The following is a 23,480-nucleotide window of genomic DNA, read 5'->3' as shown; positions in this document are numbered from 1 at the left end:
TAAAACACAAACCAAAATCTCACCATAATTCCCACAGCAATAATCAAAATGACACATAAATGAGGTATAATATGACTCCACCAAAAAAATAAAATAAAATAAGGTACTTAAAGTCGCGAAGAGATATACGATAACATCTTACGCTGGCAATTACCGTCATCAAACAAGCACAGTATTTACAAGATCTTACATTCTAAGTTTTTAAAAAATAAACCAAAACTTAGTTTGATCCCTAAAAGGGGTTCTCAGAACAGATTCATTCAATTCCTGTCGGATTATCGCTCATTTTAGGTGATATACACAACACATACAGGCAATATGGAGAAATGTTTCAGAATAACTCGATGCCACAATAGTCTCATATGAAATGCGCAGAAGAAACGTTTCGCTTTAGCCGTGCCGTACAGATACTTCTCGAATAGAGCCAGATTCCGAAGTAGTCATAGTACAAATCAGGAATGGGTCACGCTTCAGAAGGTCATCACTGAGTCAGCTGAGGAAACAATTGGTTTTGTGAGGAAAAAAAGACAGGACTGGTTTGATGAAAATAAGGAAGAAATTAAATGCCTGATCAATGCCAAACGGGAAGCCCACCTATCCTCTCTTCAAGATCCATGTTCCAATGTGAAGAAATCACATTTCTTGGAATTTAAAGAAAAATGTCAGGCACAAATTAGGGAAATTAAGAATAACTGGTGGCAGCAAAAAGCCCTTTATTCAGCTTTTTCTCGCCCATTCCTTTCCATTTGTTCTTGCTAATTCCCAGCAATTTAATATCTTTGTCAATCTACTTCCACTTTTCCTGTTAGTGTCACTACATTGATGGTCCGTATCTTTATGTATTCTTTTGCCGATTGCCATTTCTCACAGTTTTCGTAGCACCACAAGAACTGCATGCTGCCTCTAGCAGTTTCCAAGGCTCCAATACTCTTATAAGAAGAATAACTATCTGTTTGTTATTGTTTGTTAGTTTATTAAACCAAAACAGTGAGATGCAGTAGAATACCACAATGCAAGCTTAAAAAAATAAATGAAAGAGCAACAAAGGAAACTAATGACAAAAGTAGCAGAAGAAAATTAGAAACTAACATGATAACTGTAGGGAAACAACAATTAACAATAAAAATAATGGCAAAGGAGAAGAATGAGGAAAATTATTGAAAGTAAAAAGAGAAGAACTTATAGTTAGGCACAGTAAGATGACACATAAGTAATGCCAGGCTGAGTGGCTGAGACAGTCTTCTGACCCCAACTTGGCAATTTTCATTCCTGGCTCAGTCCAGTAGATTTACTGGCACATGAAAGAACTCCTGTGGGGCTAAATTTCAGCACCTCAGCGTCTCCTAAAACAGTAAAAGTAGTTGGCGGGACGTAAAGTCAATACAGTAAAGCCTCGGTAAGTCGTTTCTGCAGGGGACAACAAGAAGGAACGAGAAAATGTACTAATGAATATACCAATAAAACCTATCCAACAGGGATATGGAAATACTAGATACGATTCTTTCCGACATGAGGGCATTTTACATAGTGTATCCATGGGTACAGTGAAAACTATATCTTAAGATGAGAGGTGAATATTAAAAGGTGTGAAAAAAAAACATGAGAAAACAAATTATTCCGTTGGGGCGTATAAAATAACAGGTGCACTGAAAGATGTGCATGGGGTGGCCAATCAAAGTATTGTTGCAGATCACACTCGTCGTAAAACGATATTTTGTACCAGTGGGTCATTAAGCATTATTTTCTGGTCACACTCTTCGACCGTAAATTGGAGGTTATACTCGACCATGTGCAACCGGGAGGAATGATTTTGGCTGCCATATTGAAAACTTTGATTCGACCAACTGATCGATCGAAACTGGAAGGTGCCAGTTCAGCATCTGCAACCTCTGTGTGCTTTAAGATGCCCACACCTATCCACTTCTGACAGATTTTAATTCTGTCTTCATTAGTAAGGAATTTCACTACGTTTTCCGTATGTATAACTAGGCTATCACAAGACAAATGTGCACTATGCTAATCTTTTTCACACAATCGTGTTCCTAATCCAGATATAGGCGGCCGTATCATGCGGCAAAGTACCACTCAACACAAAATGAATTTCTAACTTCTGAATGGAATGTGAAATACAAGCACAGATTGGCTGAGATAGATAGATAGATAGATAGATAGATAGATAAGGAATGGGTGAGCCCTGCCTTCGCAGGGTTCCACACGTAGGTCTGTGAAGACCCGTTGTGTCCCTTAAACGGGTTTGCCTAGTCCAGCCCTAGTGCTCCTATAAAGGATACCAGTGTCCGGATGTTAGCATTCCTGATGTCGTCCAGGCTCACAAAATGTGAGCCAAGATATTGATGTCTAGTGCTTGTAAGGGCCTCGCTGACAAAACACATGCGCGGATGTCTCTTCCTTCCTACCGCATCTTCTACACATCGGATCCCGACTGATTTTCATGATGTGTAGGTATCTCTGTAAGGTATTGTGGCCTGTCAACAGTTCAACTGCCATTCGCGTTCTGGTCCTATTCAAATTTATCAGGACCTTCTTATAACTTTGGCTAGGCCCTTTGATAAGTTCATGTGCCTGCCTTGCTATGGTTAACCTCTTCCAAATGTCTAGGTCAGACTGGTTCGTCCACTGGGATATTACCAGTTTCACACTTCGGAGTAACACTCCTAGGAAGGGCTCTGCTCCTATGAAAGGACCTTTTGAGCCTTGTTTCGCTATTTTGTCAGCTTCTTCAACAAATTGGCTTACTGTGTTGTTCAGCAATCTCGCTGCTAACTGGCAAGCAAAACTTAACATCCCTTTTCCTGTAATCATGCAACTATGGCGACAGCTCTTACCAGAGTTGGAAATCACATTTCTTTCACAAGGGATCAACAAATTATTAAACAAATTAATTTAAAACACCACCTAATCTATACTTTATTTCCTGCCTTTGGGCAGAATTATAAAAAATTTAAAAAAACATTATGGTTCATGGTGTGGGTTACTGTAGTCACGTCCTAGTTTGTGAACTATGGGCAACGGCTGAGTGGCCTAGTAAGTGGTCCTGAGAGTCGGGATACCAGTTGCTATGCAATGGGAGTGGGCATCTTGGACATATTCCGAGTCATAGCCCTCCTTGTGCTCAGGCGGCTAGGTCTATATAATTCACCGGTGGTCCATAACCCGTTAGAGGAGAGATCCTCACTTGGACTATGTGCAAGTAGGGTAGCATCCTGCTTCATCAATTTACCGAGCTCAGAACATTTTAAGCAAGCCTCGGACCTGTGGGAGTAACGGAGTCCCACTCTCATTTGACAGGCGAGGGACTCCTTGGAAACAACTTGGCAAACGAAATGGAATTCGATGGGGAGCTATCAATATTAATGCGGCTTATGGAAGAAAGAAAGTAGAACTGGCTGAGTCAGCAAAGAGGATGTATCTGGATGTGTTAGTAGTAAGTGATATTCGGGTAAGGGGAGATAGCGAGGAAGAGATAGAAGATTATAAAGTGTACTTGACGGGTGTTAGAAAGGGAAGGGCAGAGTCTGGGGTAGGGCTCTTTATCAGGAATACCATTACACGCAACATAGTTTCTGTTAGGCACGTAAATGAGCGAATGATGTGGGTAGATTTGTCAATTGGAGGAATTAGAATTAGAATTGTGTCCGTGTATTCACCATGTGAGGGTGCAGATGAGGATGAAGTTGACAAGTTTTATGAAGCATTGAGTGACATCGTGGTCAGGGTCAACAGCAAGGATAGAATAGTGCTAATGGGCGATTTTAATGCGAGAGTTGGGAATAGAACTGAAGGATACGAAAGAGTGATCGGTAAATGTGGGGAAGATATGGAAGCTAATGGGAATGGGAAGCATCTGCTGGACTTCTGTGCTACTATTGGTTTAGCAGTTACGAATACATTCTTCAAGCATAAGGCTATTCACCGCTACACATGGGAGGCTAGGGGTACGAGGTCCATAATAAACTATATCTTAACTGACTTCGAATTCAGGAAATCTGTTAGGAATGTACAAGTTTTTCGGGGATTTTTCGATAATACAGACCACTATCTGATCTGTAGTGAACTATGTATCTCTAGGCCTAGGGTAGAGAAAGTGAAATCTGTCTGCAAACGAATAAGGTAGAAAATCTCCAGGACGAGGAAATTAGACAGAAGTACATGGATATGATTAGTGAGAGGTTTCAAACAGTAGGCAGTAAGCAGGTTCAGGATATAGAAAGTGAATGGGTGGCATACAGGGATGCTGTAGTAGAAACAGAAAGGGAATGTCTAGGAAAAGCTATGTGTAAAGATGGGAAAAGGCGAACATCTTGGTGGAATGATGAAGTGAGAGCAGCTTGTAAGCGTAAAAAGAAGGCTTATCAGAAATGGCTCCAAACAAGGGCCGAGGCAGACAGGAATTTGTACGTAGGTGAAAGAAACAAAGCAAAACAAATAGTTGTTGAATCCAAAAAGAAGTCGTGGGAAGATTTTGGTAACAACCTGGAAAAGCTAGGTCAAGTAGCAGGGAAAAAGGAAATGAACAGGTGTACTCATAATAGATCCCAGGGAATCACTGGAGAGGTGGAGAGAATATTTTGAACATCTTCTCAATTTAAAAGGAAATCATCCTGGTGGTGTTGCGAACAGCCAAGCTCATGGGAAGGAGGAAAATGATGTTGGTGAAATTACGCTTGAGGAAGTGGAAAGGATGGTAAATAAACTCCATTGTCATAAAGCAGCAGAAAGAGATGAAATTAGACCTGAAATGGTGAAGTATAGTGGGAAGGCAGGGATGAAATGGCTTCATAGAGTAGTAACATTAGCATGGAGTGTTGGTAAGGTACCTTCAGATTGGACAAAATCAGTAATTGCACCTATCTAATAAGCAAGGGAACAGGAAAGGTTGCAACAACTATCGAGGTATCTCATTGATTAGTATACCAGGTAAAGTATTCACTGGCATCTTGGAAGGGAGGGTGTGATCAGTCTTGGAGAAGAAGTTGGATGAAAACCAATGTGGTTTCAGACCACAGAGAGGCTGTCAGGATCAGATTTTCAGTATGTGCCAGGTAATTGAAAAATGCTACGAGAGGAATAGGCAGTTGTGTTTATGTTTCGTAGATCTAGAGAAAGCATATGACAGGGTACCGAGGGAAAAGATGTTCGCTATACTGGGGGACTATGGAATTAAAGGTAGGTTATTAAAATCAATCAAAGGCATTTATGTTGACAATTGGGCTTCAGTGAGAATTGATGGTAGAATGAGTTCTTGGATCAGGGTACTTACAGGGGTTAGACAAGGCTGTAATCTTTCACCTTTGCTTTTCATAGTTTACATGGATCATCTGCTGAAGGGTATAAAATGACCGGGAGGGATTCAGTTAGGTGGAAATATAATAAGCAGTCTGGCCTATGCTGACGACTTGGTCTTAATGGCAGATTGTGCGAAAGCCTGTAGTCTAATATCTTGGAACTTGAAAATAGGTGCAATGAGTATGGTATGAAAATTAGCCTCTCGAAGACTAAATTTATATCAGTAGGTAAGAAATTCAACAGAATTAAATGTCAGATTGGTGATACAAATCTAGAACAGGTCGATAATTTCAAGTATTTAAGGTTGTGTGTTCTCCCAGGATGGTAATATAGTAAGTGAGATTGAATCAAGGTGTGGTAAAGCTAATGCAGTGAGCTCGCAGTTGCGATCAGCAGTATTCTGTAAGAAGGAAGTCAGCTCCCAGACGAAACTATCTTTACATCGGTCTGTTATCAGACCAGCTTTGCTTTACGGGAGCGAAAGCTGGGTGGACTCAGGATATCTTATTCATAAGTTAGAAGTAACAGGCATGAAAATAGCAAGAATGATTGCTGTACTAATAGGTGGGAACAATGGCAGGATGGTACTCGGAATGAGGAGAAAAAGGCTAATTTAGGAATGAACTCGATGGATGAAGCTGTACGCATAAACCTGTTCGGTGGTGGGGTCATGTGAGGCGAATGGAGGAGGATAGGTTACCTAGGAGAATAATGGACTCTGTTATGGAGGGTAAGAGAAGTAGAGGTAGACCAAGACGGCGATGGTTAGACTCAGTTTCTAACGATTTAAAGATAAGAGGCATAGAACTAAATGAGACCACAACACTAGTTGCAAATCGAGGATTGTGACGACATTAGTAAATTCACAGAGGCTTGCAGACTGAGCGCTGAAAGGCATAACAGTCTATAATGATAATGTATGTATGTATGTATGTAGGTGACATATACAGGACATTTTTCGACCACTCAGTGGTCATCTTCAGCTGTCGTTAAATAGCTTAGATGAAACAATTTCATTAGTAAGTACATTAGCTGCCTCTTTGGATCAGCGGTAGAGTGTCGCCGTCCAGATCCCAAGATAGCGGGTTCAAACCCGGCAGAGGTAGTCGGATTTTTGAAGGGCGGAAAGAAGTCCATTCGACACTCCATGTCGTATGATGGAAGATGTAAAAGATCTCTGGTGACACATTTGGTGTTTACCCGACAAAATTCATTAAATCTCAGCCAGAGACACCCAAGAGAGTTTCGGTTTACTCGGTCTGCCATCTAGTGGGGGCCTAGAGTAAAACGGAACGTCGAAATTGACAAGCAGGCAGCCGGATGGCGTCAAATTGAAATGTCTGCACCCGGTAGCTGAGGCCATACAATTATTATTATTAGTAAGTACATTAAAATCTTAAATTACTTTCCCATGGGAACTTATAACTATTGCTTAAAGTGCTTGAAATATGGGGGGAATAGGAGGATTAAGGGGGGATTTTAGTGATGTGGTGTGTAAAAAGGTACTTAAATTACAATTCGCGTCTACAGTAATAACTTATTTTCTAATTGAACATATTTAATAAATGAAGAACTCGGGGAAAAATAGTGATAACCCTCAAATTTTAAAATTTTCAGTTTTTTGCAGTAAACAGTTCTATTCAACATGAAGTTTCATTTTTATCAAGAATCTAGTTGATTTAATGAGATATGGCAGCACAATTAAGCTTCATTTTTATAACAAGCCACTTGTCTCTGCAGTAAACAGTGACAACCCAATTTCCAAGATGGCGGCTCATGTTTCTAATGGTGTGCTTTCTGCCAAACAAAATGTCATTTATGGTACAAAAAACAATGAAGTTGAGGAGTTTATGGACGGAGATGACAGTTTAAAGGATCCGGAATATGTTGAAACCCAGGAATATCATGGAAGTTCATCTGGAAGTAGTGAACAAGTACGTTTTCGAGATGGTCAGCAGCTTTGTTTACCATGTGGTTTTGAGTGTGGGTTATGACTATTTACATGCTGTGATGTAAAATACCTTTGGAAAAGTATTAGCATTAGTATTCATTATTATTATCAAATCATGCTAACACATACAATTAGCTAGTGTCATTATACTGAAATTTTATAAACATAACGGCTCTTTACACGTCCTTTATGTGACTCTGTGGGTTATAACTTTGTTCGCTTGTTGATGTACCGGTGCTATGTAGATTATAATTAGTTTACCTGTTATTTTCTTTAAAATAATTGGGTAACTGGATTATGACATTTAAAAAAACTTAACGGAAATCTCTTTAACATGCCGGGGTGAGTAGCTTAGGCGGTAGAGCGCTACCTTTCTGACCTTAAGTTACTGGGTTTGATCTAGGCTCAGTGCGGTGGTATTTGAAGGCACTCAGATATGTCAGCTTCGTGTCGACAAATTTACCGGCACAGTAAAAGTAGTTAGTGACACGTAAATGCAATAACATTATATTAAATGTTTTCTTTAACTTAATTAATTTTGTTAAACATAAGTCTACATTCAGAATTTTTCCTAGGGCTAATGAGTACCATCAGTATACTCTGAATTTGATGGTAGTTTGAAGTGCAGTGGTACAAACAGTACAGAAATGTTCATTGATGAGTGGTAGACAAGTCCAGTTGAGAGTGAGAAGTATTTTATTATTGTAATTGTGTTACTAACTTGTTTCTTTGTGTACGCACTTTCATATATTTCACAGAGATGTTTTCTTGTATTGTAAATTGCTCACTACTTTATCCACATTGCATGTAAATAATATTATAACCCTCAAATTGATGGGCACATTCAGTGTTTAATATACTCTAATTCCGTATAATACTGGTTTTTAATGCATTTTTTCTCCAAGATGTTATAAAGAAAGACTACATGTACCACTGACTAGAGTAATTTGTTTCAAAGATCAAAAATATTAATAGTAAATATTTTTTTAAAAATAATTTCATTATATCTCAGAACTTACAAAATGGGGTTATCACCGTTTTCCCCTGAGGTCTTCAAATCTTAAAAGAATTAGGCACTTTTTGTAAAAACACTAGGTGGCTTGATCTTGCTTATGTTAAAATCAATATGTATAACAGTCTTCAAGTTTCTTATTAATTGTCTATTTTGTTGATTATCTTCCTTGTAAGTTGCTTTTTTTATTTTTGGTACCAGGTTGTGTTGAACTGTTAATTTACCATGGTCGTATGGTGACTATTAAGTTGCGTGAAATTGTGGTTCTCAGATTTGGGCAGCTTGCCTCACGATCTGCAACTAGCAGAAAGATCGTAAAATGTTAAAATGTGTCATTAAACAAAATAGTTCTAATTTAGTTTGACCTCGGAAAGAAGGTGGTGATGAGGGGTATATTGCTTTAACTCGCCTTTCTGGGATGGTGTTTATACTCCACCGCCTTGAGACTGTTTTCGTGTACACGACCTAGTGTTATAGTGATGTGTCGCAGTTTGCTTGTTTCTACGATTCGCCGGCAAGAGGGGAAGCGAGGTTGTGTCGTCATTTAATACGTCTCATGACATCGTGTTTGGTTATTTTACTTGTTCGTCTTATTTGTCTTCTGTTTACCCATTCTATGTACTTACTTAAATGCTCATATAGAAGGTTATTTTGGTCAAACTAATTGTTTCATCTAAGTTATTTAAAGACAGCTGACAGTGGTCGAAACATGTCCTGTATATGTTAATGTTTTTAATAATTCTGCCAAAAGGCAAGAAATAAAGTATCGACTAGGTGGTGTATTAAATTAATTTGTTCAATAATTTGTTGATTGAATTCATCGATACGGTCATGAAGTGGACAGCTTGCAAGTCACAAGGGATGACAAATAACTTTTCAGGGCTAGAAAAAATGTGATTGTTCTAAGCAGTAATAGCAAAGATTCGCGACTCTATATGTGAGGTATTTTTATATAGATTTAATACTATGAGAATTGGGACTTGACACGACATGCTAAGAGGGAAAACATGTTAATGAGGAACACACTAACAAGGTTTCACTGTATATCATTTTTGTGTTTATTTTTTTTCTCCCTCAGTCTTTTCAATTTCATGTTTGTTTCTGTTATGTTCTATGAATTTATGTTGTTTGATTGAATAACTTGCCCAAAGTAATTTACCAACTGTAAAACACAAGTTATTATTTTAAATGTAACCAAGTGAATGCTGCATAAATTGTTTTCTGAGGCTTGCTTTTCAGGTGGGACACTGCTTGTAAGGATGCTGGAGGTTCATCGTGTGTAATTTGATTTATTTATTTAATTAATATGTGATGCTTGTATTAAATTTAGAAGAAGCTGGTAATGATGTGGACTTGTTGTTCTCCTCAGGGTACCCCCAGTACCCCTACTACTCTTACCCCTACTACAGTTCCAATGGCATGTGGACAGACCAATGAAAGTTCCAGGTTGGTGTATCACACAGGTGATCCTGAGTAACATTTGAAACTTACAAGTAACACCAAGCCTACAGAGCATGTTGTCCAGAGAGTGGCTGTCAGGGTCAATGGAAAGAAACTATGAGAATGTTGTCTGCTTGTAGGTTATAAAGTAATCTCATACCTCTTTAATCATCAAATCTTCTAAGGTATATTTTTAATTTAAACGACCTTTTGAAATCTTGTCTCTTACAAGCTCGCAGCTGCCTTTTTAAAGCTCTAAACTACTGACATTAGAGACTGTTCTTTGAAGAAATATAACAGCTGAGAATCTCATGGTGGACGTCTCGAGGTATATAGGAGAAATTATTTTCCAGACTTGTGTCTGTTTGCAAATTTAGTTGACAACTCGCAACATTTCATGGAAACTGCGTCTGTCATTTTTTAAGTGACTGCTCTCTCTGAAGGTCGGTAGGCGACTGAGGTTACGGCTGTGCACTCCAGGTATACCATATTTTCTCACATCATTAACGCTTTTTTTTTTTTTTAAATGAAGAATACAGGCAAAAATTTTGGATGTGCAAATTATTGAAAGAATTCAGATATTTATAATTGATCTACATTTAAAAGATACATCAAATATAATATTACACAATTGGTTTGTCTCATTTGCGGTTATCGTCTTTTTTTTCATCCCCGCTCTGAAAAGTCAAATAGTGTACAGACACATGGGTTTGAAGTACCGACACTGAAAAATCTTCTTCCTGTTACAAGCTGACAATACGACCTAAAGTGAAATAAATATGTATGTACTAATAAAAGTACAATTCATGTAAGTACATAATAATGACATTTCGGCTACCGTCTTTGAGTTCGCTACCAGCACTGCTACTGCTACCACTGCTCTCGTCTCTCCATAAGAAGTCATCTTCGCTCCGTATAACGAATTAAGAGATTTCTGATTTTTTAAGCTCTTTTCAGTCACCTTAGAAGAAATTGTTTCCCAAGCGTGCAATATCCACTCACAAAGGAGTTCCACAAGCGGCTTCCGAATCTTTCCTGTTGGAGCAAGTTAGTGCACACTTTCCGTCATTCGGCACTGATAGTTTTCGTTCATTATCGAAACCTCCAAGGCTTGAAGTAGCGACGTCAGTCCACCAGGAATCACTGCCAAACTGTTTTCATGGTTCCCAATAATTTCTTAGTGTCTTCCATCAAGGAGCCATGAAAACTATCCAACACGAGAAGGGCCGGACATCGAAGGAGGAACTCTGCTCGATTTCCCCAAATTGTTTGTATCCAATCTTGTACGGGTGACATGACCAGCTCCTTTTTTTTTTTTGTGAAGATGGTTCCCTTGCCTCCCGAAGGTATCACCTTGACAAAGGCAAAATACATTTTGCTGGGTATATGGAGGGTTGCATGTTCAAATGATCCTTAGAGCTATGCCAGCGGGAGCACATGCTCCTGGTAGGGCCACCCAAGCCGGACAGGTCTGAGGTGATGATCCAGACTAAGAGTGATACCCTGGTCCTCCAGGTTGGGGGTAGGGTTAACTCCCCTACCTCGTAAAAAGACAAATGTTACGGATACCTTAAGACATACTACAGGTAAAGCAGATAACTTAGTGACGACCCGGCGAGAAAAATGACTTAAGAGAAGGAAAAATGATATCATAGTAGCAATGTGAAATATAAGGACATTAAAGAGACCTGGTAAGTTGAAGGAATTAAGGAATGAAGTGGATAAGTATGGAATGAAAAATAGCAGCATTGCAGGAGCTAAGATGGAAGGGGCCAGGGATGATAATGTCTGGACAATATATCCTGATGTACAGTGGAGGAGAAGGCAGTAATGGCATAGGATGTGCTCTTTGAGACTTCGGGCAAAATTCTTCAATGTTACAATGTTTTGTGTGCATGCCCCTACAGAAGAGATAGAAGAGGAGGGAAAAGATGCATTTTACACCATATTGGAGGATGAAATTAACAAAGTTCAAAGACATGACATGAAAATGATCCTTGGAGATCTAAATGCAAAGATGGAAGAGAAGAGGTGTATAAACACATAGTAGGGAAAGAAAGCTTGCACGAAGTCAGTAATGATAATGGTTTGAGACCTATTGACTTTGCGAGTGGGAAGCAGATGATAATCAAAAATACTTGGCACCTGCGGAAAAACATAAAGGAGACATGGATATCACCAGATGGTGTAACAAGAAATCAAATAGACAATGTTATCATAGACAGGCAGCCTGCATTAGACATCATGGATGTTAGAAGTTGTAGAGGTGCTGATGCTGATTCAGACCATTATTTTGTAAGAATAAAATACAGACAAAAAGATAGACTTGGCAAGGATGGAAAAAGTAAAAAAAAACGAAGCATAATGTAGAGGGTCTAAAAAACGATGAATTGCAAGAGAAATACAAGAAGAAAATAGCAGAATCTTTGGAAATAAGAAAGGAGTTATGGGAGAAAGGAGAAGTGGAAAGTAAGTGGGAGATACTGAGAACAACTATCAGTGAAGTTGCAGATGATACTTTGGGAAAGAAGGAACGTGTATATGAGAGCAGAATGGTTTGATGAAGAATGCTTAACACTAATTCAAGAGAGGAATGAAGCTAGGAAAAGAATGCTTCAAAGGAGGACAAGGCAAGCAGTGGAAGAGTACAGAGAGAAGCAGAGAAGAGCCGATAAGATATGTAGATCCAAAAAGACAGCTTTTGGGAGGAAGAAAATTGAAGAACTGGATGAAATGAAGGATAGAAATGTGGTACGAAAGTTTTATAAGAAAACAAAAGATCTTAAGAAAGGTGTTTTTTTTTGCTTTACGCCGCACCAACATGGATAGGTCTTATGGTGACAATGGGATAGGAAAGGCCTAGGAGTTGGAAGGAAGCGGCCGTGGCTCTACAGCCCCAGCATTTGCCTGGTGTGAAAATGGGAAACCACAGAAAACCATCTTCAAGTCTGCCGACAGTGGGATTCGAACCCACTATCTCCAGGATGCAAGCTCACAGCCGCGCGCTCCTAACCGCACAGTCAACTCACCCAGAAAGAGAGGATTTCAACCAAGAGCTGTTTTCTTTAAGGACAAGAATGGAAACCTTATCGGTGACAAAAACAAAGTGCTCGAAAGATGGCAGATGTAGTTTTACAAGGTACTCAATGGAAATAATGAGGATGATAGAGAAGAGGAAAACATCAGTGATGATGGGGAAGAAGGACAATTGAATGAGGAGTTAATAGAACAGCCAGATTTAGAAGAGGTGAGGATAGCAATTAAAGCATTAAAGAATAACAAAGCCCCAGGTGAAGATGGGATGTAGAGAGAATTGTTGAGATATGGAGGAGGAGTAGAGAAGGCTGTTCATGAGTTGATAAAGGAGGTTTGGATGAAGGAGGAAATGCCCAAGGATTGGACATTGGGTATAATATGTCCAATACATAAGAAAGGAGATAAGGCAGTATGCGGAAATTACCGAGGGGTTACTTTGCCGGTAGGAACTTACAAGGTTTTCAGTAAGATATTAGCCTCGCGACTGGAACTATGGATGGAAAGGACACTAGGAGAGTACCAAGCAGGTTTTAGAAAAATCGCTCCACACTGGATCAGATTTTTATATTGCGACAATTACTGGAGAAGTTTTATGAGTATGACAAGCAGCTGCACCAGCTGTATGTTGATTTTAATCAGGCATACAACAGTCTAGATAGAGGCAAAATTTATAAAAGTATGAGAGAGTTTGGAATCCTGAGGAAATAGGTTAGGTTGACAGAAATGACCTTGAAAACAACAGTAATCAAGGTGAGAGTGGAAAAGGATCTGTCTGTTTTTAGTTAGAAAGGGGCTGAGACAGAGGGACGTTCTCTCCACACTCCTATTCAATTTAGCACTGGAAAAAGTAATACGCCAACTACCCATCAACCCAGCGGGAACCATCCTGAACAGATTGGTACAAGTGATAGCATATGCTGATGATGTGACAATTATTGCACGAAACGAAAGTTCTTGAAGAGAACTGTGCTTTGTTAGAAGAGAAAGCACAGAACTTAGGGCTAGAATTGAATATAAATAAAACAAAGTATATGAAGATGGGAGAGACAGAGGGAACAAAAGAAAGGACCACAGTGAGAATACCTGGGAAGGAATATCAAAGAGTTAAAACTTTCAAATATCTAGGCTCAGTAATAACTGCAGACAATAAAACTTCTGTGGAAATACAGGAAAGGATAACAAGTGGGAACCGATGCTTTTGCGCCTTGCAAAATATGTTTAAATCCAAGAATGTCAGTAGGAATACTAAAATAAAAATATACACAACAGTACTGAGACCTATAGTGATGTATGGTTCAGAATGCTGGGTGATGACTACTAGAGAAGAACACTGGCTGTTACGGTGGGAAAGGAAGATATTGAGAAAGGTTTTTGGAGCAGTTGGAGATCAGGATAGATGGAGAATGAGGACAAATGCAGAGCTGCAAGGATTGTTTGGCCAGCCAGATATTGTTGTTAAAATTAAGTAGGGAAGAATTCGGTGGGCTGGTCATGTTCAGAGAATGGCAGAAACCAGTACTGTCAAAAAGTTTTTATAGGAAAGCCGGAAGGAAGAAGGAGGAGAGGAAGGCCCAGGAAGAGATGGATTGATGATGTTGAGGACGACCTAAGAAAGATGGGAGTTAAATGCTGGAGAAGGAAAGACGAGGACCGGGACGAATGGAGGCAGGTGATTAAGGAGGCCAAGGACCTGCATGGACTGTAGCGCCAACCAGTAAGTAAGTATGGGTCCCTTGCCGAAATTTTACTTTAGGCATTGTTTTTCGTTTTAGAACCAACGTAAGACTCGAGCTTTCTATCATCAGCTGTTACAGCAAGCATTACAGTACATCATTGTTTTTCGCTTCAGGTAGTGAGTATGATGGCACTCTAGGTCCGTTTCTTATCAATTGTTTGACTTTATGGCATATCGAAACATTGGGATCTGATCTGTGTTTCCTATTTGTGAGAGCAAATATTCTTTCACACCTTCACATTAAGCTTCTCAATCACGAAGTGATGAAAATCAGTTACTTTCTGGTTGAAATCATTCATTTTTTTTCTTGCATAATGTTCTTTGTTGAAGAGAAAGTCCATTTCTCGTCATAAAATTAATCATCCAGCCTCGACTAACCTTAAAATCCAAGACACTGATTCCATGTGCAGCAGCAATTTCCCTAAAATACAGCATTTCATGAGAAACGGCATATCCGTCCTTGCGTAACGAAATCACATATTTAAGCTGATCCTCCTCTGCTTGCAGAAACTTGCCACATTTTGGTCCGTGAAATGCTTTGCGAGACTTGTAGGGCGCTTGTTGTATTCAAACAATGAATACTTGCGGTCCGCTGCCCTATTCCCGTATGTTTTGGCTTAACTGATCATCGCAAATTTATGATGCAGTATAACTCGAATTCTTGCTCATTATGGATTAAGAAACAATTTTGAAATCACACAAAATACGTGTACTGTACCCAAAATACTCGTAAAACGTGTTTGTACCAGACCGGAATACAGCGTCGCTAGTCACTTCTGTTGCAGGTTATAAATTTCATTTTTTGTCCGTATTGAAGATCTACTTGTGATAAAAATTCTTACGATTTTGTTAAATACCACCTATTCAGTACAATAATAGATGGTATTTAACAAAATTATAAGAATTTTTATCACAAGTCACTTCTGTGTCAATTCACTCACTGAACTAGTACAGTGGTACTTCCTACTGGCTGATAACAGCATGTTATGCAGTATTTGGAATGCCCGGTTTTGCAATAGGAAGGCTGCTACTTGTGTAGTTGACATATTTATTTCAAAATGCATCCTGAACTGCGAGATGGATGATCGCAAAAGGGGGTGCGTCAAATATATTCTTTTTCTCCACTTTGGACCCAAAAACATTGGGATGCGGAAAATATTAAGGGGCAAAATTATGCAAGAAAATACAGTATGTTAATGGCAAACAGGTAAACAGAATCTCGATACCCATTATTAAAGAAGTGAAGGGGACATAGGAGCAGGGAACAATTGGATGCCCTTATGCATCATTAGACCAAATGCCGAAAGTTGGTTTCGAGTTATTTGTGTTTAACCGTTGCCTACGAGAGACATAAGGCCGGGAAATACAGCACACTAGACTCGTCCTTGAGATACTTCCGACATTTAAAGATAAAAATTTTCATTGTTCCGTATTGAAAGTATTAACGTTAAAAATTAAATAATTGAAAAAGAGGTTCAACCTATTCAATACATAAAAGAAAGGAATGTAGTGATTACATTCTTATTTAATAGTGATTAGAAATGGGACCGGTTTCGACCCTAGTCCAGGTCATCGTCAGCCGTTCAAAACATAAAAAACAAGAAAAACAATGCATATGAAAAAGAATAAGTGAACTCTGGATCGGTATAAGATGAAATATAAATTGATGATGGGGGTAGAAATTGTGAGTCACTTAAAATAAAACGGTACGTAATATTATGAAAGGTAGTACGGCACACGCAATGATAAGTAAAGTCTCTCAATGTTTATGAATAGTGGAGAACGGTCAAATGGGTCAGTTTTTACACTTTGTCAGGTACAAAGTCACAACACTATCGAACAACATATGAAGATCCATAAATATTTTGAAGTCGCAGACGAATAGATTTATAGAAGCAAACTGCCAGCTCACGGTGATCAGCGCGGCACATCCAAGGTCATGCGCTGTGGTCATTAAAACTAACAATTTCAGAAGACACCAAACAGATGTGAGATAAATAAATAGACCAAGAGCAGATGTACGACTTACTTTCTGCAAAGTATTTCTTACACTTTGCTTAAACGAAATAAGTAATTCACGAAAGAGGCAGAGAAGTCTATTAGCGAGTTTGTCACTTCTTCCTGTTTTCTCTAATTCTGCCTCAATGTATCTGATAAACTGATCGAGATTGCGGTAATAAATAACTTTGGGTTTAATCACTATCTTATAAATTATCACCTATCCTACCTTTTCCTCCACACATCTTATGTTGCGACATTCGTATTGAAGCTGCTGTTTGGAGAGCGATGTTATATCCGTTTCGCCATTAGAAAATCCTACATAATTTTCAGCATCTTCTGATGTGGTACAGTTGGACAGTGCAAGGATCTCAAATCTGTAGCCTGCAGGTGCTTTTCTTTGCCAGAGGACGCAAAATTTTTTAGCGTAGTTTCTTCGTATTTCACTTTTTCTTCCCTTAAGATTCAGTTTGTTCTAACAGTAATAACGCTCCTAAATAATCATTTGGCCGGGCTGAGTGGCTCAGACGGTTAAGGCGCTGGCCTTCTAACCCCAACTTGGCAGGTTCGATCCTGGCTCAGTCCGGTGGTATTTGAAGGTGCTCAAATACGACAGCCCCGTGTCGGTAGATTTACTGGCACGTAAAAGAACTCCTGCGGGACTAAATTCCGGCACCTCGGCGTCTCCGAAGACCTTAAAGAGTAGTTAGTGGGACGTAAAGCAAATAACATTATTATTAATAATCATTTGTACCATTATTTCAGTTTTGTTTACTTTTTGGTCAAGTTCAGATACCGTAAATCCATTTTTCTGATTTCATTACCGTATCTTAGTTCTCAATATAAAGACTGTTTACCATGTTCTGGCATTTGAAATCTCATCAACACATATATAGATTTAGTATAGATACTCGTAGCCTTTCCTTGACATAGAAACGAGACTTGTAGGTACTCCTTTTTTTGTTTGTGAGTGACGTAGATCAGTTATATGCTGAAGATATGGTATGTTCATCGTTATCTGAATCAGAAATTTTACTAAATTTTGATGGCAATACGTCATTTCTTGGAGCTGGAGCCTTCCTGCGTTTGACACTTTTCTGTTGTGAACAGGATATACACTAAAAACAGAAGGAACTTCATTGGGGAGAATTCGCTTGATTGATATGCTTACACTGAAACCTGATGCATTAAAATGCAAGCTACATACTCGTGCCTCAAAATAGCTTGCCTGCATATCTCTCTTAAACCGCACTCCGAAGAAAAATTATGGAACATCACATTTTCTTGCTTTTTAGCGGTATCCGAAGTATATAGAGGCACACAACAATGCACCATGCATTTCAACCTCACAGACACTCACCGACAGGGACAATATGCACAATGAAGTGCATACAATCAGCACAACATCACAATTACTCCGTACATCACAATGTTAAAGTCCGCCAAGAGCAGAACAGAAGCCTGACATCTAGCGGCCAAACCATGAACACGGTCAGGCCGTCTTTTCAGCAGCAAATTAGTAGCTATGTCCCGGTCTTGTATATCTCGTAGGCAGTGGTTTAACTTTAGGTTTATGTGTAAATTCAAGCAAACATAATTTTGTTAAACATGGGTAACTGGAGATGGTTTAGGATGATGGTGATGATGATGGTATTCCTGGTGTTGTAGGATAATAAGTTGTACCTTCTCACCAAATTTCAACATTTTTATACTTACAGTATATCGGTTTTCTTGAAAAAATGGCACTTAGTCTACTGATGCTTTTTAAGGTATTTCTCACATGCGAATAATGCATCACAATGCTACACCAATAACCCCTTACTGTTGAGTATCTACTAAGAAAGACTTCAAAAAATGTGTGACCACAGTCATGATTAAAACCTGAATCTCCTACTGCGCTAAGTGCTTGAACCATCGGGAGCTGCGCCACAACTCCAGCACATTATTCAAGTTTTATGGAGAAACTTTAGAAGGGGAGCTGTTCCCTAAAGTCACTGCTATAACCACTTATTGATTTGACAGATTTAAAATGATCTGAGTCAAATACAAAGGTAAGAAGTGAGCCATTGTAGTCTATACAATGCAATGCATATTTCTTTATGAATTTTCCTTCATGAGAGTACAGTACCAATATGATATTTTCAAGCCTATGAGTAAGTTTTGTTCAGCTTTAGACACACATTAGTTGCTAAGTAGAATAGCAGTCTTTCATACCATTAAGGGACGTGGACCTAGATGTTAACGCCCCTTTAAAACAAGTATCATTATCATCATCAGAATGATAGTCCCTTAAACTAGGTAAATGATATGGAGGCCGGTATATGTTATTATGAATACCATATTCCAAGAAAAATAAAGCGATTCTGAAAGAAAATATAGAATTGTAATTACTTATCTCAGTCGAACAGAACAGGAGTAGAAAATTTGATTAAAATATTTGCTCCCATAAATTCATATAAAACACTGGACAGGTATTAAGATTGTTACTCTCAGTTTCTGGTAAAATTGTTTGGCATCTGCAAATATTAGGTGCATCAGCGAATTAAGGTCTCCAAGTTTGGCTTCAGAGATAGGTTTTCCATTTGGCCACAAAGGTATTAATGCCTGATTAAAGGAAACTAGTTTCCCGTGGTCGTCCCAGTTTTCATGTATTTAGATATACTTCCATATATTCACCATTAATGTAGGTTTGACGTACATACTGAACAGCTGTGATTTCAAGGACTGGATTTCTTTTAGTTTTTGCCAGTTTATCTTGCAACCATGGACATCTGTTTCCCGATTACCAATCAGTTTTTCAAGTTCTGCTGAACTGAAGAACGACGTGTCTTCCATCTGACGAACAACAATGGGGTTTTTCTGCTTGCAGTTTCTCATTACGTTTACATAGTCCTCTGCAGTGTATAAACGCTGATGAAATTTGAGGGCACGCTAAATACCTGCAAAGTCACTGCATTCATTATTCTGATCTGGAATTTACTGATTTGGTGCGTATTACCTAGCATAACTTGTTAAAACACTGTTGTAGTGAAGCCTTCACAGTTTCTTCAAATAAATATATTGATACAGAAATATCACTTACATTGCAGACTACAGTGTTAGATACCGTACAACAATATCATTTTTATTTATTTATTTTTTTTTTAATTCGTTAGGGCCATCTATGGACCACGGTGCTTGTGTTTTAGCTGTTTCTTGAAGTCATCGTCGTTGTTTGCCACAATTGGTGTTCTTAGCGGCTGGTTTGGCAGCTGTTTTCTTGTTGGTACCTCGAGCTTTCCTGATGGCCCAGTAGTCCTTCATTTTCCGGCTAAATTCAATCTTACGTTCCTCAGACCATTTCCTGGTCTCGTCTTTTGGTCTGTGGGTAACTTCTGTGAGGGATGTTACAAAGGATTTAGTTTTAAGAGTTGAATGATAGTTACTCCGATCAGCTATGTCGTTTTGATTTATGTGGAGTTCCGAAAGGTCCTTCTCCACTTGCTTCATCCACACGAACCCAGTAGCTTTGCCCTTGTTAGCAGCCTTGAAGATCCTATGAGATAATCTATTTGAGTCCATTCTGGATAGGTGTCCGTAAAAAGCCAGTCGCCTTCTTCTGATGGCATCTATGAGATTTTCTTGGTGTTTATATAGCTCACGATTTGGTTGATACCATCGGCTTCCATCTGGTAAAATTCTTGGTCCCACTATCCGTCTCAGGAACTTTCTTTCTTGTACCTCGAGGGCTCTTAGTGGGGTCTTCTTAGTTAAATATAGACACTCTGCTGCATAGAGGACTGACGGTCTGATTACTGCATTGTAGTGTCTTAGTTTGACATTCATCGACAGATTTTTTGAAGCATACAGCTTTCTACAGGCATGGTAAGCCTTATCTAGTTTGAGTCTCCTGTGTTCAAGAGCCATTGTTTCGCTGAGGTCCTCTGAGAACCATTCCCCAAGGTACTTTACACTTTTGACTCTCTTGATGTAGATATTATCACTGACTCTCATCTTTCCAGGGGCATCTTTGATGTTAGTAACAAACTCGGTCTTTCCTATGTTGATCAAAAGACCCGTTTTAGCCGCTATTGAGTGCAGTGTTTGGAGCTGAGTAGTAGCCTCCTGTATGTCATTTGCCAATAAAGTCAGATCGTCTGCAAAGGCTAGGCATGGTATCCTCAGGTTGTCTGCTTTAATCCCCATCCGTAATCCAGTGTTCTCTGGAAGGAATCTCATCCACTCTCTAATTATCTTTTCCAGAACGCAGTTAAATAATATACATGAGATGCCATCTCCTTGTCTCACCCCTGTTTTAATGGCGAAACTCTCCGAGAGTTGTCCTCTAAACTTTACTCTGGCTGTGGTATTGTGCAAGGTTGCTTGCACCAGCCTGTTGATCTTGTCGTTAAGTCCTAGTTCTCTTAATGTATTGTAAAGAGTAATTCTATCTACTGAGTCGTATGCTTTCTGGAAGTCGACAAATATAGCTACCCATTGTCGAGCTCTTGATTTGCTGTATTGAAGGATGGTCTTCAGATTTTGTATCTGCTCGGTACAGGACCTCGATGCTCTGAACCCTGCTTGATATTCTCCTAACTCTTTATCCAACTGTCTTGTGACATGGCGTTCCAGAATCTTGGAAAATATCTTATAGGTAACAGCAAGGAGTGATATTCCTCTGTAGTTACTGGGATCTGTTTTGCTTCCCTTCTTGTGGATTGGATGGATAATGGCTGACGTCCAATCATCTGGGAGCCTCTCACTAGTCCATATGTCCAGAATTACTTTATGTATGCTCCTGAAGGTGTGTTCTCCGGCATGTTTTAGCATTTCTGCTACTATCCCGTCTTCTCCAGAAGCTTTATTGTTCTTGAGATTTATTTATTTATTTATTTATTTATTTATTTATTTATTTATTTATTTATTTATTTATTTATTTATTTATTTATTCAGTGATGAACATAACAGGCTTTTTGCCCAATTACAATGTTCACAATATACAGTAAAATTAATAGTTACACTACTAAACATTAAAAAAAGGCAATACAAAGAATACAATGAACTACCCAAACAATACAAAGTTGGTAATACAATAAAAATATACAGTTACTACATTAATAATTATTATTTTATAGTGGTGCCTAACACAAAGTAACACATTCAGTTATACAGTCTTAGTATTAAACATGACACATGGCACATTATCCAAAATAATATTCTAAAAGAGAAATAAAGTGTTTAATTTATAGGTCATTTGAAAAACTGTGAATTCAAATAGAAGAGAAATAAAAGAACAACTAGAAGAATGAAATAAAAAACATATACAGAAAACAGAGATAATATTCAACAGTATGTGCATTATAGGAAAGTATCACCCGCCAATTCAAAGTTGATTCGATTCATGAAAAAGATATCCAAATTATATGTATTTAATGTATTATAAAGTTTCAGAATGTTATTAAGAGGAGAATTCTTATGGGCTTCTGTGCGGCATTTCTTAATGTAAAACAAATTCTTGAACCTGCCAGACTTCCGAGGAACGTAAAATGGTATCCTTTGAAGTAACTCTTCATCATCAATTTTACTATTCAATATTTTATACAAAAATAACATCATGGACTTTTTACGTCTTTGTTCCAAAGTTTTAACACCAAAGTGTGATAACATTGTGGAGTACTCGTGTGACTGTTTCCAGTACACATACTTTAAGAACTGCTTTTGTACTTTATCAATTAATTTGATGTACTTAGTGTCTGAAGGACTCCAGATAATAGAACCATGTTCTAGTTTCGGTCTTATTAAAGAGTTGTATAAAATAAATAACGTTGTACGTTGAAAATTTAAGGAATTTTGAAATATGAAACCCAAATTTCTATAGGCTATATATTAAATATGACTTCCAAATTTCAAATCTATATTGAACTGAATACCTAAATCCATCTTTTGTTCGACTAACCTTAGAAAGTTCTTCTAGAAAGATACTCCGATGTAACCATTTTAGCAAGCTGCATTAGTAGCTTTGTTCTTCCCCTTATTTTCGGAAGTACTTGATAAACCACTCAATGTCTCACCACGTCAATAACTTAGCGCTATCGAAATCGCCGGCTCCCTCGCTGTCATCCACGGGGCAATGTGAGGAATGAGGCGCTTGTTCTACTGATCCAATTTACAGTTTAACTAATTCCTGCTATGTCGCTTAGGTTTTCAGTTTACTGACAACTAATGCCCTCATGTAAGACAGTGAGGAATTTATTATAAGTAGTTGAAGCTTTCCTCTACAAGATAGTGCTAAAATGTTAATTTTCATCGAATGGTGCGTAGTCTATTGATGCATAACTCCATCTAATTTGAGAAAAGTTCATCAAAGCAGCAACCACTAGCCACCGCAGTCAACCTACCTGCGCTGAACCCTTGGCAAAGCAAAAGTCTGGACTGTACCTCAGCCACAACTTAAGTCTATTTGTGATCTTCAAAGAGAGAGAGACACCTCCCCCACAGCCTTCAAGCCCGGAGAATATCTTCTATATTCAACTATGTAAAGGGTGTTGGATTTTACTGTGTAGCTACTCTTACAAGATTTGTGTTCAGGAAAGTACTCGTTTGAAAAGTGACAGTCGACTGAGAATTATTGAAAATTGTGATAGCGACTATCGTCTTGTGTAACAAGTGGGTTGCTGGACATCTTGTACGAAGGCGGATCAAATGGAAATGGAAAATTTTTAAAAATATTTCTTGCATCAACCAAAAAATATACACATATAGAGATCACTTTTCTACATAGTTCCGTGCCTTCGAGGCACATCTCCATTGGATTTGTAAGTTTTTTATGCCTGCTGATAGAAAGAAGAGTAGTCTTGTTGAGTACAGAGAAACAATACGGCAGGAGAGTAATTACATCACTCATAGTCCAGAGTGAAATCAGTGAAATTGTGCAAGGACGGATATGCTGTTTCATATGAAATGCTGTATTTTAAATGGTGAGAAGTAGCTGCTGCACGTGCAATCAGTGTCTCAGATTT

At 38.6% G+C, this 23,480-nt stretch overlaps 1 protein-coding gene across 5 annotated transcripts in view; it reads left to right on the top strand.

The window, feature by feature from the left end:
• The window catches only part of LOC136884336 (uncharacterized), a 291,392-nt gene that overhangs the window by 247,494 nt on the left and 20,418 nt on the right, over window positions 1-23,480 (top strand). For 4 of the 5 annotated variants that reach the window (XM_067156442.2, XM_067156440.2, XM_067156441.2 and 1 more), the window contains one exon: window positions 9,640-9,716. The exons of the other annotated variant lie outside the window; for it this stretch is intronic. In XM_067156442.2, coding sequence (XP_067012543.2) covers window positions 9,640-9,707 — 68 coding nt within the window. In that variant the 3' untranslated portion in view covers window positions 9,708-9,716. The remainder of the gene's footprint in view (window positions 1-9,639; window positions 9,717-23,480) is intronic. 5 annotated transcript variants of the gene reach the window in all.

The sequence above is a fragment of the Anabrus simplex genome, chromosome 12 (genome assembly GCF_040414725.1).
Source record: "Anabrus simplex isolate iqAnaSimp1 chromosome 12, ASM4041472v1, whole genome shotgun sequence".
Classification (NCBI taxonomy): Eukaryota; Metazoa; Arthropoda; class Insecta; order Orthoptera; family Tettigoniidae; genus Anabrus; species Anabrus simplex.
Note: the sequence above shows the minus strand (reverse complement) of the source record. Positions and strands in the feature narration are given on the sequence as shown.